General features: G+C 46.5%; 1 protein-coding gene across 1 annotated transcript in view; it reads left to right on the forward strand.

Annotated features, from left to right (window-relative positions):
* LOC131264264 (uncharacterized) overlaps positions 1-15,040 on the forward strand; it is a 70,314-nt gene that overhangs the window by 22,606 nt on the left and 32,668 nt on the right. Inside the window, exons 3-6 of the mRNA XM_058266548.1 lie at positions 49-185; positions 9,586-9,632; positions 9,774-9,905; positions 13,087-13,259. Coding sequence (XP_058122531.1) covers positions 49-185; positions 9,586-9,632; positions 9,774-9,905; positions 13,087-13,259 — 489 coding nt within the window. The remainder of the gene's footprint in view (positions 1-48; positions 186-9,585; positions 9,633-9,773; positions 9,906-13,086; positions 13,260-15,040) is intronic.

Below are 15,040 nucleotides of genomic sequence, written 5' to 3' on the forward strand. Positions count from 1 at the left end.
GTGAAGAAGTGAAATTTGATTCCATTTCGTAAACCCATCGCCCCCAAGTCCACTCGGGGACCAGAAAAGCGTGGAAAGCGGTGCCACTTTTGCCAGATGTGCCTGCCACGCGGAGTGTCATTTTTCGCTCGAAACCGTGCACCAACCCACCAGCGCTGCCAGTTCATCATCTTCCACTTGGGAGGGTTTTAGATTGCGATTCGGATGTGATTACCGGAGACTAGGTCACGACAGGGTCACGAAGCTGCTCGGCAAGTTTCAAGAAGGGTGGAGGACGCAAGTTGCTCGCTTTCTCTGTCCGACGCGACTGGCAGCGTTTCTAATAAGCACTTCGTTACGTCCATAAAGTGTCCCGAGGTCGAGACAAAGTGCACTGGAAGCCTGCAATTGCAGCAGAAGCTGCAGCGTTGAGCTACAGAATAACCTTCGGCACGATTCTCTGCAGCACTAAAATCGTTCCCCGTCCTTTCCATCCTGCTGTATTTACTCTGTCCCATCTTTGTGCCGAATGCATCGCAGGGTCAATGATGGACACACAGTGCCGTGCAACTTCGCCATCGGAAGGTCGAGAAGGCAAACCATAATTTATAGTTTCTCTGCCTCGGCTACTTTTGCCAGCGCACCGAAATGGACCATCAAGTGTTGTAAGCTTGCGATGCCCATTCGGCAATTGAGCAATCGTGTCCGTTTACGTTCAAGCGTCAGTTAAATTTTGCGGAATGGAAAGACACGGAACTCAATGTAGCACGAGAGAGGTACGTTGCTTTAACGGCCTTTTTTGTAAAGAAAATAAAATAAACCATAATGCAGCAAAGGGGGTTCGGTTTCTTTTTCTTCGAAGCTCCGAAATAAAACAAAAAATAAATAAATCGAATCGAATCAGTTTTGTTGCTCGCCGCAAAAGGAAAAAGAAAAACACTGGGTCGTAAAAAAAACCAGCAATGTGCGGGTTGAAAATAAAACACCCGTTTTGCTGCAGCACGAAACGTTCGTTGAAAAATGATACAATTGAAAGCGGCGAGAGTGAGGGGGAAATGGGAAAAAGAAATGGGTTTCCTTTGCTGCGTTGTTCTTTATGGCTGTGAAGGGGGAAAGATTTCGTTTTCGTAAACCCTATACATACACAAACACACATACATGCACACGTACACAACGTAAGCTTCTTGAAACATCCTTGCTTCAGGATTTGTTAGATTCAATCCGACTTCAGACTCCGTTTTCCCAGGAGCTCTGATGGCCCCAGTGTTTGCAGTTCGTAGTTTCGAGGGAATGCTACATGCTGGAAAACGTTCCGTTCGATGCAAGAGAGATGGGTTTTTATTCGCTCCAACTCCTGCAAACCTGGGGGGAACATAAATTGGTTTCAACCGTCAGAAACAGAAAAAGAAACAAGACAGATGTGCTTCGATTTGCACATGCAGTTTGCAGTTCTCAAATCCCTGGGCAGAGTTTGAAGGGTTCGAACCATTAGCAACACCCGTACCTGAGTGGAATGGAACAGAGGCAGGTTTGCGTGTTAAATCAATGGAGTTTTTTCTATCTTGTAACTTAATTTACTACACATTCAGGGGCTTCCGAACGGATTAGTCTTACGAAGAACATTTCCGGCTGCAAAACAACCCTCACGCCCCCTTCGTACGCTTCTGAAAGGAGCATTCTAAATTGTGAAATCCATTTTGATGGGTATGAAAGCCGCCCCAACAATGCCTTTTTCACAATTCCATCTGAGCAAATTACTTCCCAAGGGACTTTTCCAACCCGGCCATCCGGAAGTGCACGCCGACGCTGGCACCAAACCGGGTATGATTTATTGCAGCAGTGCTGCATCTACTTGCAAAACCCGATTTCAACGATCAAAAGCTCTTAATTTGTCGAGGACCTGCTCCGGGGGCTTCGGTTTGCGGGGAAATTCACTACGGTCGTCGCACTGTGTTGCACATTTCGTGCGATATTAAACTGTCCTGCCGGGCAGAAAGGAGCGCACCGTGGAGTTATGAATTTTCCAACACAAACCATCCCTCCCAGACGGCGGATGGTTTCATAAACGAAGCTGCAAATATACTTATATTATTATTATTATTATTAACAACCAAATTGAATCCCGTCTGAAGCTTCCCCACGTTGCCCACGGCGGGTGGTGGAAAGTTTTTTTTTGGTGGTTTGGAAAGCTCGAGCGCACGAACAGAAACTGGGACAAAATTATCATCAACATCTTTGCTCCTACTTCCAACCGAAGGCAACCGAGGGCCACACGGATCGACACAACACAGCGGGCACACCAACAGCACACACACAGACACACACACACACGCTTACCTTGGATCGGACTTGAAGCGAGCGGTTTTATTAGTCTTGCCGCCCGATGGGGCGCCGAACGGATGGCTTGAGGCGAATCCTGTGGGATGCTTTTTGAAGATGGCGATGATGATGGTGATCAGGACGGTGTGAAGGTCGGTTGGTGGTGTTGGGGCTGGAACGTGCATTCCCACGAACACACGTACAACACACAAATAAGCTTCTTTCACTGGGCTCCACATTCGAACAGTGCTTCCGCGAAGGATATTCCATTAGCTTCAACTCCACGGGAACGTTCCTGCCCATGCTTCCAGGCTTCTTGACCTACGCGTGGTTGTGTTGGCCACACTAATGCCACCACATACCACCCCGACAACAGCGCGAGCACGTGGTGTTTGGGGAGTAATTTAAATTTTATGCAAACACGGAATGGTCGGAAAATTGCAAGCACGCTACGGGAATGCTTCGATTTGGGCTGGAGATTCGATGACATGGAATTTAACAAGGATGTTCCAACCGTACACGACCGAACCGTTCGTTGTTTGCATTCCCGCAGGATGAAATCAGTCGAATGCGCCTTCGATGAATGATTGGTTTAGCTCCCACAAGTCTTTCCCGCTTCCCGTTCAGGGAAATTTTAATGGTAGTTGGTCGGAAATTTGGGCTAAATTTATCCAGCTAAAGTAGAAACACAAATAAAGCCCACAATTTAAGGTTCGTTGTTTGGTGCGTGTTAGTATTCAACGGAACGGAGGTAACTTTAGCGGAAATAGAAGTAAATGTTTGATAGAGCCAACTATCCCTCCATGGGTTCGATATAGATGGGAAGGTCTATTTGATTTAATGTTGGGTCGTGTGCTACTGTGCTACCCAACACACACAGCACAGTAAAGTGTGGCACCACACACGATACAGAAAAAAATTGTGATACCACAGTATATTTTTATGCTAATAAACTGTATGAACCGTTCTTTGGTTCCTTGGTATATCTATTTCATAGCTACCATTTCTGTGGTCAGCCGTTCGTAATATCGGAGGGTGCCAGACTAAAGATTCGTTTCCATAACTACCAAAGTATAGGAATAAAGAACATAAACCAGTCTTTGGAATTTTGAACATCGTTATCACATAATTTTACATTAATATTTGTATAAAAATACTACCAGCATACGATACGATACGATACGAAAAGGCTACGATAGAACCGCGATAGGAATAAATCCAAGAAGAAAGCAATTCCGCCACGCAATTCAAACTAAACGCATATATTTGCCATACAAATGCCACTATTCTTAAATTACAAAAACAGGATTTTTGAATGGACTAGCTTTTTACGACTAATAATTTCTTAAAAGGAATACATTTTAAACACTGGCTCTAATTTCTTATGGGTTATACATTAAGTGTTGAATGGGGCCTAAAGCCCTTATCGAGCAAACATAATATGAAGCAAAATTATGCAGCTTATCCGAGTTGTTCCTTAAAAACTGTGTACCAATTTTGTATTGTTCAATCCTGGGATACTTGAGGTTATTATGATTGGAAGGGCCGAAACTGTCAGTTTCCTCGTCGCTGTGCCATACAAAAGGTAAACAACACTTTGGAAAAAGTAACAACATGGCTGCACACACTGTCCATTTTGTATCGAAAAGGTGTTTCTGAATAAATAGAGATATTATATGAATGTATGACACTTTACTATGGTACGACAAATGCACAGTACAGTAAACTGTGAGTGGTACTACAGTACGGCACATCAAAAAGTCTTACTTGACCCAACACTAATTTGATTACAGTATACCATTCTCTTCTACTTATTTGGGAGTTAACTTTGTCAAACATCAAATTTGTTCTTATTTGTCAAACAGAAGCATGCTACTTTACACTGTTTTCAGGGCCAATTCGTCGGCATCAAGCTGCTCTTTGTTGGTAGTAGGCAGTCAATTGCACGCGCACGGTTTTTGTTTGGTTTCGTTAGAAAGCACTTTGGGTTTGTTAAGTTTAACTTTGCCATTATCGGTAACAACATTGGCGCGACAACAACGCGACATTTTCTCGTCGCGCCAATGTTGCTACCGATAATGGCAAAGTTAAACTTAATAAGCCCAAACTGGTTCCTAACGATGCCAAACAAAAACCTTGCGCGTGCAATTCACTGCCTACTACCAACAAAGAGCAGCTTGATGCCGACGAATTGGCCCTGAAAACAGTGTAAAATTTCGTTTAAAAACTAAATCAATAGAATCCTTTAAACAAACACCTAGTTATCTTCAATTCAATTTATGCACTTTTTATGCTGTTACTTTTTATACTAAAAAAAAAAAATTCAGCGCTCATTGGACGCAACCATTTAAGGCTGTCGCTGCAAACAGCAAACAACCTGTGATGGTAGGAAGCAGCACATGACGCAGTAATAACGCTGTTAACATGCTAATGTAACCGTTGCATAAGCACTCTGTGCAGCACACGCTCGCTCGGTGCTTCCGGTGCTCGTTCACAAAGGGATGCACCGTACCGTGGCGCAAACCCGCCGATAATTGCATGTTACCGACATTCGAAGGTGGAGCTGCCTGCCAGCGACGTGCACCATATGGTTGAACAGCGTAATTTGAATTGCGTTAATATTGACATTCCCATGCGCGATGTGTGCGCTCTTGTGGCGCGAATATAGATCGTCGAACACTTGCTGGGTGCTGAATTGCGTATGAGGTAGCAGCGCCGTTCGTTAGTGGCCAATAGAAAACTAATAACTGATGAAAGGGACCGGTTTGTGTGTGTTTGCGCCAGGAGGGAAAATGCACCGTATTTGATGATGGTTGATAAACATTGATTTCAAAAGGGAGGACCTCATTAGCTCTTCAGTTCATGGAAGCACATTTGAATAGTTTACGTCAGTTCGAAAGCAGCTTTTTTAGTTTAAAAAATATGGAAACACGTTCGTTGTACACGTATTTCCTGCCTGTCTTGGTAGAAATAAAATAAAAACGCTCTTTACCATCGACGTTGACACTGCCGTTGCTAAGCAGTTTATACCATCAAACGTCAGCTAACAAAGCAACAGTTTCGCCACCGCCATGGACGGCGAGCAAGTTCAAATTGCTAGTGTTACGTTCGAGGACATTCTTCGCACGTCCCTTCCCTCGCCGGTCGACCATATGCCCTGGTACATTCCGAAGTGCTTCTGGCACTCGCTGATAGCCACCGAACGAATCCCTTCCTGTGAAAGCGCGCCTCTGGACGCAATCAAGGGCACCGGCCGGCAAGGCGACGGTGAACACGGCCCGGCCCAGCCTACGCGCGACATCCTGCTCCGGTGTACGGGCGCCCTGGTCCGCCTCCACAACATCCGGCACATTGTCGTCGTCAGCCGAAACGGTGGAACCGTGCGGCGGTTGCTGCAATTGACAAACGCGTCCCGTCCGGCCCGGCTGCTCGTGCTTACCGACCGGATTTCCACCGTGGAGGAGCTGTTGGCTGCGCGGGGCGAGGGGAACCTCACCATCGTCCGCTACGGCAGGGCGGCGCTGGTGGGCGATGGTGAGTTGGCGAAACTTCCCGCCAGCTACAGTATCGAGTCGGACGAGGATATCATCGCCGGCATCGGGACGCCGGCTGGGATGAAGCTGTCGCCCGAGGAACGGTACGAGCTGAAGCTCGAGAAGCTGTTCCAGAGTGCTCGGATGATTGTCGAGCAGCAGGAGCAAGGTGAAGCTCCCCGAACTGGCGACGGGAGGAAGCTGCTCTTTCTTTATCGTTCGTTTGTTCGCTCAACTTTTGTAAACTGTTTCCAAATTAAGCATCTTCGCGAATAATCTATTACCTGATTGCGGTAAGCATTTTATGTGGTTCGTTTTTTTGTCGAATTGAATTCGAAGTTCCAAGAAACTGAAAGAAGATTATTATCTGCTGAACTTCTGTTACATTTCTTTCCAATTTTGAAATCACTTCTCAATCCTCTGATGAACTCTCGACTTTTCTAGTTTTTCTAATTTTTAAAGAGAAATTTTCTTTCAAAAACGCTCATGTTGCGAATATTTTTATGACACATTTATTGCTTATATTTCCTAATACAATCTTTCCAGACTGTAGCGGAAATACATTATAGAACAAAAAAGAGAGTAAAAAAACAAAATTAAACTGTGATAATGGTAAAGATAATAACGAGGACGGTAAAGGAAGTTTGTCGATGAGGAGATCCGAACAATGTCTTCACTCATCGAGTTTTCACTTTTCCCTTACATTATGCAGGCGATCTTTACTTCCGCCCTTGCCTCCTTCGTAAGAACGGGACCGTAAACCCATTGTCCAAAATGAATATTACCGAACTCTTCCAGCAACAAACCGTGGGTCGCTTTCCGTTCGTCTCTCCTTTTATCGCACACCACAGTGCGGGAAGGTTTCTTTCAATTACCGTCGAGCAAACGCACGAATCAATTCTTTTTGAAGGATCGTGCGGGACGTTGAACGTGGAAGAAAAAATCGATAAACGAAAGAGATAAGGGATGAAAATTCCGTACCGCACTAGTTCCTCGACGCTGGTCCCTCAAAGTCCGTGCCTTTCTTTGCTTCGGGAGTCGCACTGGTCGAGCGAAGGAATTTTCATTACACTTTGTCCGCCTCCCGCACGCGACGTGCTTGTCCTGCATTTTTAATCGGTGGTTAGACTAGAACCGAAGCCGAGAAAAAAAGTGCTGCAAAATGGAAAGCTTTTCCGAATCGTTCGGTCAACAATGGCGAATCGATATCTGGTGCTCTCCAGCAAATTGAATTATTGTTCTGATCCAGACCACACCGGTGGACACCGGACGGAACGACGGTGACAGTTGGATGGGAGGAGTTATTTCTTAGAAAGTAAATTTCCTGGACTGTCTTCTGCGAAAGTAAATCACAATCAGCCTGTGGAGTGGGGCAGACATCTAGGTTCAAGGCTAATTTGTTTTGTGGAGCAAACAAAATGCGGGGGAAATAATAAGCAGAACATTGTATTGCCCAAAGCAAACACTATCGAGTTATAAATTATTATCTCAAGTCATTCCATCATCTTCTTTAGAAAGGTAATAAATAATCCTCACAGTGGCACAAATCGTGCTGGAATTGTCGATATCTCAGCCGCTCGCACTCGGTACATCAAATACAACCGATATCAAACGATCTGTTTCGAACAAATTTCCCGATAGAGGAAGGAAAAAACGGTACACTTTGGTACAAACACTCTCTAACCGGACGAGTGTGCTTGTTTTTCGCACGTACCGAACAAACACTGGCATACCGAACGGCACGACGCCACAGTTGCATGTGTATGTTTGTGTCCATGCGTCACTTCCACCGGCCGATTAAGAGCGTAATCTAATTTTCCGGTCACGCACATCCGCGTTTTTCCGCGTATTATTGTTTCTCTTTGTATATTGGTTTTGTTTGTCCGATTGGCACCGATTACTGTTGGGCCACGGGCTCCACGGCGAAGCTAGTCCGTCCCGGGCAACAAAGACGATGGAGAAAAAGTAGGCCACAATTGCGCAAGTAAACGTCTGCGATAGCAGCCATCCGTTCGCTGACGCTCTTTGATGACGAAGGTTACACACTTTCCGATGAAATACATCCACGGGACGTGCACAGTGGGAAACCCGAATAGGGGCTTGAGGGGGGGAGGAGTTTGGGGTACAGAAAATTGTCGTTTTCATACGTAATACGTCTCGTTCAACTGGCGGATTACGAGCGGTACGTGACTGTTTCCGAGGGCTTGAGGGCACCCCCTGGTTCTGGCACGTGGAGATTCGTGAAATTACATCCATTCTCTTTCCTTTTTGCTGCTGTTACCGTCACCGTCGTCGTCTTCACGTCGAACGTAAACGCAATCCGTTAAATTTCTTACACCTTGGGATATCGCAAAGCGAAACATATATCCTTTGCCGGCTTGAGATATTTTGTGCAGAATTTTCAACAAAAAAAAAAAAGAGAAGCTATAAAATGCAGCTAAGAAGCAGCAAACCCAGCGCCAGCTGCTACAAAACGAGGATCAGCACTCGCTGCCGGTCATAAAATAATGCTAAGCCGGGTCAGAATCCATCCAGTGTGGCGCTTTCTTCGCACCGTATTCAGGTGAAATATTATTACACGCTCTTATCTTGCCGAATAAAATACATTGTTTTACATCGCGCTGGTGGCGGGTTTTTTTTTCCAACCCGTATGCTTTTCTCGAACGACGTTACCTTTTCCGTTTTTATTTCTCGACTCAAGAAGGTTCCCGCCTCCTCTACCGGGAAGGTGTCGAACCTGTATCGACTGCCTGCGAATCGTTTCCATCGCGACAAATGGTCCGGGCACGTCCGGTGGGAGGATCAATGCTTTGCAATGGACGCGATATGCATGTTCCTAAACTCGCAACAAGCAACGAGTCAACGACGTAAGGGCGTGTTTAAAACCCGACAAAAAGAATCAGCATCACATTTCATGGGTTTTACATGAAAAGGCCTAAAACATGGCGCACGGCTTTGCTTTTAGTGGCGCATTGCAATAAATAAAAGCGAAATAATAAAATAAGACAAAACAGGGCACAGGTATCACACGGCGTTGTAGGCTCATCGTTCTCGCCGTGCCTAAGGTGCCTTTTGGCATGTTTTCGCATGTGTGTACCTTTCGTTCGCATTTTTCACCATATTGTGTTCACCTCTCCATCCCCTTAAGCCGTAACGGTGGGCCGTTATCGGTCCGAAAAGGAACCTCCTTTCGAAAGCTTAACAAACCATCTCCAAGCGGCAAACCGATCGATTCTGCTTATAACAGAAGTAACAGACGGTGGTGCAGGAGATACGCCCGGAGAACATGTATTTATTGCAGCAAACAAATAGCCCAAATGGGCTACAGATTCTGTAAGGTTGGGTGGATTATGGGTCCCTTCGTATAGCAGCACGTGTCCCGCTCGGTGAAAACATTCGGTCCCGAAAATGGTCGCATGGTAACAAATCTGACCAATTCTCGGTATTGCGAAAATAGGCGATGCTCCGCCTTGGCGTGTGCCGAATCAAGCCACGCCACGGTCGTTGTACGCCGCAAACGATATCTTTCGCTATCAGTCGGGCATTGCTTTGCCCGCTCGCTCCATCTAATGATGTTGCCATTTATGCGGAGGTTGTTAATGGCAGCAACTGGTAGGAAAATGGTCTGGTTCCATGTTTTTGACACCGTGCGCCGGGTTGGGCTGGGCTGTTGTTGATTTGATTTTTCATCGCCGAAAGTGCTTGTGTTTTGATGGCTTTCTTTTTCGTCCTTCCGTTTTGTTTCGTTTCGCAGGTCTACACCACGCGTCCTCGCTGGGCAACATTGACACATCGTCTCAGGTGAGTTGATTGTAGCGAAATAAATTTGCTCAAAGCCGAACCATCATCATGACGGTGGTGATGGTATTTTATTTTCCCTCCCCGAACAGGAAGAAAAACACTCGCGGACAAACGTTACATTGACGTTTCCTTTTCTTCCAGGCGAAGGTAAACTTAGCGGCGCGCAGTTACGACTCCGAAGATGAAAATATGGGCCGGAAGAAGGGACGGCCGTTCGAAACGGGGCCTTGCTCGAGGGCCCCCGTCTACTCGAAGGGAGACATTCGGGAGCAGGTAAGCACATTTTGCCTCCCATTATTAGCCCTGTAAATTGTAGACCACCATCGAAGGCAGGCCTTAGACCGAGGAACACTGTTGACCGAAGGGGGATACCGGCTGCTGTGGTCGAGGGAAAACTTCTTTTGTCACTTTTTGCCTCGCGTGGGAGGCTTTTCAACTTTAATTCGATTATACGGCTCCCTAACCTGAAGTTGATCATCATTTCCCGCGGGCTGGAACTCACGAATCCCAGTCGTGCCATTGTTAAATTTTGAGCCAGTCCTGTGATTACCGGTGGAAAATGAGCAGCACTCTCCGATCCCTGAGGGACTATTGCATTAATATTCATCCCGCCCCTTCACAGCTGCAACTGAGAATGAAAATTGTTATGATGGTTTGCACACTTTAGTGCTGACAGGTTTTTTTACCTCCCTCTTTTTCTAACAGCTCGATAGGAGGAAGTTCAGTGTTGTCCTTAAATTGTTCACCAGGGGCTGTCCCCTGAATAGAGCAGCTCTTTAATTAGATTGGCGCCCTCTAGGCAACATTTTTCATCGAAAACTTTCTCCACGCTCCTGTGGGTGACAGGAAGGTGATTAGACTTTTCGGACTCACCGAACGCAGTATTCTGCAGTTTTATTCCCAAAGTCATTGCTTTCTAGCTTTCTAGTTTCTACTTGGCAGTTTTATATTGCGAGGAGAGCGAAAAACAGGAAGTTTGTAGATGGAAAATGTTTAAAAGCATGTTGAACTATAATTGATTAGGGAACGAAAATGCAAACAAGGTTGCTTAAGTAAGTTTGTTTGCAATTATTAAAAGATTTTCCAAAAAGGAACTAGTGTAGTTTAGATCGAAGTATGATTCATCAGTGTTTTCTCTAGTTTTTTTTTTAATGTTGAAAAGGATATAAATTCGAAAAATAACGATACAAAACCTTCTAAACTAATGCAAATGGTAAGACGTTGCAATGAATAAACGCACAAAGTCTCTCACGATGGTGACAATCGAGAAAAATTACAGACAAAACTCATCGACGGAGAAAACGACGGTAGTAGATGGAAAAACGTGGTTGCGCAAAGTTTTCCCACCCTCAACCCCCGGCGGTTTTGGGGCAAAAGTTTCGTTAGCGATAGGATGAATCATTTTGCCAAGCGCTTTTCATTGTCACCCCGCCGGTACCAACCTAAGGCACCGAGTTCGCAAATACGTACGCAAAGATCACTCGGATTCGAAGTTGGCCCACCGGCTCCTGGCAAGCTTTCCTCATCCCCCGGGGGAAATTAATAGCTTCTTCACGTTGTTGTACCACCCGGAGGGTGAGGAGAGTTTTGCTGCACTGTGCGCGCCAAGTTACGCAGCCATTAATCATGGGGGACGTGCGGAAGATCCCCAGACAATCCGTGGGCTGGCGGCGATGGAGGCGCCCGGTGGCTCGTAAAGGTTTGATTGTTTGTAGATTCCCGAAGATTACCGGAACAAAGCGGGGGTACAGCACGGCGGGGCGTTCCAAGTGGTTCGGCGCACCCAAGTGTGGTGGTTTGCGGTGGGTTTTGATGGGAGCCACGCGTTTGCCAGCAAGTTTTCCACCGACAGCGAGACAAACGGTTCGATCATTTCTCAATCGAAACGCTCGCGTGATTGATGAGTGGTGTTTTGGCAGGCCGTTTCTGGAGGGCTCGTCCGAAGAGCGTAAATTGTCCTAGGCGAACGTTATCGCACAACTTTGTTTGATGTTGGTGTTTGTGAACGAGGCACCCGTCATGTTTCGAGCATGCCGTCGTTTTGGGCCGCAACGGATTCCGGTATTGCGAGAAGGCTAAGTGGCGGTTCTTGTTTTGACATAACAATATGATAAGTGAAACTTTTGCCCTTTGGTGTAACCGACGGGAGCTTGTGAGCAAATTTCTGGAAGGTTGTAACGAGTCCCAGGTGAGCTTGAAATCTGTAGGAACTAATTCCAATCGGATACGTATGGCTCAACAATCCGAATTATTCTGTCTCAAACGAAATTCAGAACATCGTCAGTTGAGGTGAAAGTATCTGCTAGTGAAGGATACGGTTTAACATGACAGTTGGAACGATTAAGAATTCATTATCAACTGAACCACACAAAGACAGGTGGGAAGGCAGCTTGACATGTAACATCTTCATAAACTATGCATGCAATAAACTTGGCAAGTCATATGAATTTATGAGGGATTTTCATACAATATTGAGTTAGTTAGAAGATTCCGCCTGGATTTGAATACTGACTTCACGAACTTTCAAACTTTATTTAAAAGTAATTCTTTTAAAATTTTAAAGCAAAGTTTCTCAACACTTCGATAGCACGTGGAAAATCATTTTTCCATCAAACTCGACATTCAATACCACGATATTGATTACACGGAGCGCATTGTTGGCCCGCCAAGTTTGTGCAGGAAAATTTGAAAATCTATTCAATTTCCTGGAAAAAAAGATCATTTCATCGACCCGAAATGTGAACCCATCGAAGCTTGCCGACTGCCGACGGCAGGGTTTGTTGTATTTCTTCGCCTCAACAATATCGCTATCGCGAGCGTATTACCGCTCGGAATCGGTATCGAATTTTCCCGCCCCGCAAATGTGCGGATTGTGGACATGGCGGGGCCGTGATTGAATTTCACCAACGCGCAATTGAAGAGAAAATTCAGCCGAATAGCACGTGCACCGCAAATCGAACGCCTCGCCGTCTCGGCACTGGGCCCGTTCGTCATTTTCTCTTGCCCGTAGGATAAACAGATGAGTGGAAACCCAAAGTAAACAAATCACGGCCGGAGTTGCTGATGGAAAATGGAAACTGTCAACAGTTTGATATCAATACGTTCCCGGCGCGGCCACGCTCGAGTTGCTTTATTTTTTGAAGATCCACATGTCCGCTCTCGGGCCTTTCTTTCGGGCTGACACGATTTTGAGCGTCTTAAGGATGGCGGCAAATAATAGGTTAGGGTTTTTTTTGTGGAGGGTGTGTAAGGGTCCTCCACAAAAAATTGTGTGCCAATATTTGAACACACTTGAGCGAACATACCGAACAAACACTTCGGCGCGGCTACTGAGCTAATGTGTAACAGGGTTCATTTGCGCCGTAGGGTGAACCCTTCGGGCCAATCGATCTCCTTTCGCTCCGACAACGGTCATTGTTGATTTTTCATCGTGACTTTTCTTTCCCATTTCCAGTACTGCCTGACGGATCGACAGCTCAGCTCGATAGAGCAGCCACGTCGGGAGCGATTCTTCGGCTGCTGGTCCGGACGCAATGCACCGCAATCGTTCCTGGGCGTCTGCGTGGGCCGCCGCGCGCCCTCCGATGAAAACCTCGCCGATTACGCACCGATGCAGCGCTATCCTAGGTAAGTAAGGCAGCTGGAAGCTTGAAAAATTTCTAGAATAATATTTCAGCATCAACGTGCTTTCAATAACACGGTTCCTCCACAAACACTCTGTTCATGAATCCCGCCGGGAAGCTCAATCTTTGGTTCAAACTCCAACCTCAAAATCCTAGCGTTGACCAGACTCGGTATCCAACCGTACTGACAGGATTGGTATAACTCTTCATTAGGGGCTCTTCGTCCTATGTTCGGATCCTCTCAGCGAACAAGGCGAAGGAAGTCTTGCCCGCTGGACATGATTCGTCCCATACCCCGAAACAGTGTTTTCCATCGGTGGGTTGCGTTCCGGGTGGATCATTTTTATTCATTACCGGTTGAATAATGCAGACTCATTTTGCACCGGCAGGGATTTGCCGCCTCTCCGAGGGAACGACAATGTTCTTTTTCTCCAACACAACCCACGCAAGATACATCGAGCTATAAATAGTTCCCCGGAGATCACGGCATGTTCGCACTCGAGCTTGCAGTAAAAATTTAGCTGGCCAGTTTTGCTCGCTATAACATTATTTGGAGAAAAAGTGCACTTAAAAAGGGAAAACTTTTTCCCGACCCGTACCATATGCAAGTCATCCCCGGATCTCCCGAGCTTGCAGAAAACATGCATTCTCTCTGCGCTGGACGGACGCCAAGGAAGATAAATTGAAGTTCAATAGGTACGCGGTTGGTGAAATCATAAATTCTGCCAGCTCCAGCCAGCAACAACCTTTCACGTCATCCTGCTCCAGCATGGCCATCGGATGATGCTCTAAGTGAAAGCCATTATCAGTGAAATGGATTGCACCAGCTCCTACCGAGCGCTTCCCTCTGACATGAGTCTGCACGACTTTGGGCTGGGCGTTCCTTGGCACTCGATAGCGAAGGACCGTCAGCATTACGCGCTGAATCTGGTCCGAATCTCCGGACCTCACTCCGGTCAGCCATTATTCGGGTGATAACATCAGCTGGAATGTGCTGCCGCTTTCCACTATCAACAATGTCCCGTGCACTCGTCCACGGTTTGCCTCCCGATGGTTGAGTTGGTCCGTGGTGTATGTGGTCTCCCCGTTCAATCCCCGTGCAGCCAACGGACATGGTCATGTCCCAGGGCCACAGACAATGAAGACCGATAACAAGTAACTTCGTACGGTGTCGCCGGGTGGGATGTTGTCACGCCACAACAACGTGTGCGACGAGGACGAGGCAAGGCTCCAAGTTCACTCGATTCGATTGGCATCTTCCAACTCTGGCGTGGCCTGGCGTGAGTTTATGTAGGTGAAGGTTCCCCGGACGAACTCGGGATCCGAACGGTGGTCTCGGTTGGATGCCGGTGTGAATTCTCACTCGACGCTGGTGCGCAATGCGTGTCCATTCGGTCGAAATGTCATCACGGTGAAAGCACGAGCTGGAAGGCTGGGCTGTTTTCGCCAGCGAAACGCTCCAGATCCATCGTCTGATAAAAGGTTGCCCTTCAACGGGAGTAATGGGAAAAGGAGCAACATCACACACACAAACACACACATACACAGCCGTCTGTGGAGCGTGATGTTGCAGTAAACTGTTTTCGTTTCTCTACCTCGTGCGATAATGCTGCACTTAAACGCGGCTCCAGCTACACCGATCTCGAGGTCCATACAGGAGCAAAGGAATTGGGTCAAAGGATGATGTAGTGACCACCATATCGGTGCGTGTGCCTTGTCTTGTGTCGATCCATTAGTGAACTGAAACTGCTAACGAATGGGAATAATTTATGTTCACGGTTGATT

This window comes from Anopheles coustani, chromosome 2 (assembly GCF_943734705.1).
Source record: "Anopheles coustani chromosome 2, idAnoCousDA_361_x.2, whole genome shotgun sequence".
NCBI lineage: Eukaryota > Metazoa > Arthropoda > Insecta > Diptera > Culicidae > Anopheles > Anopheles coustani.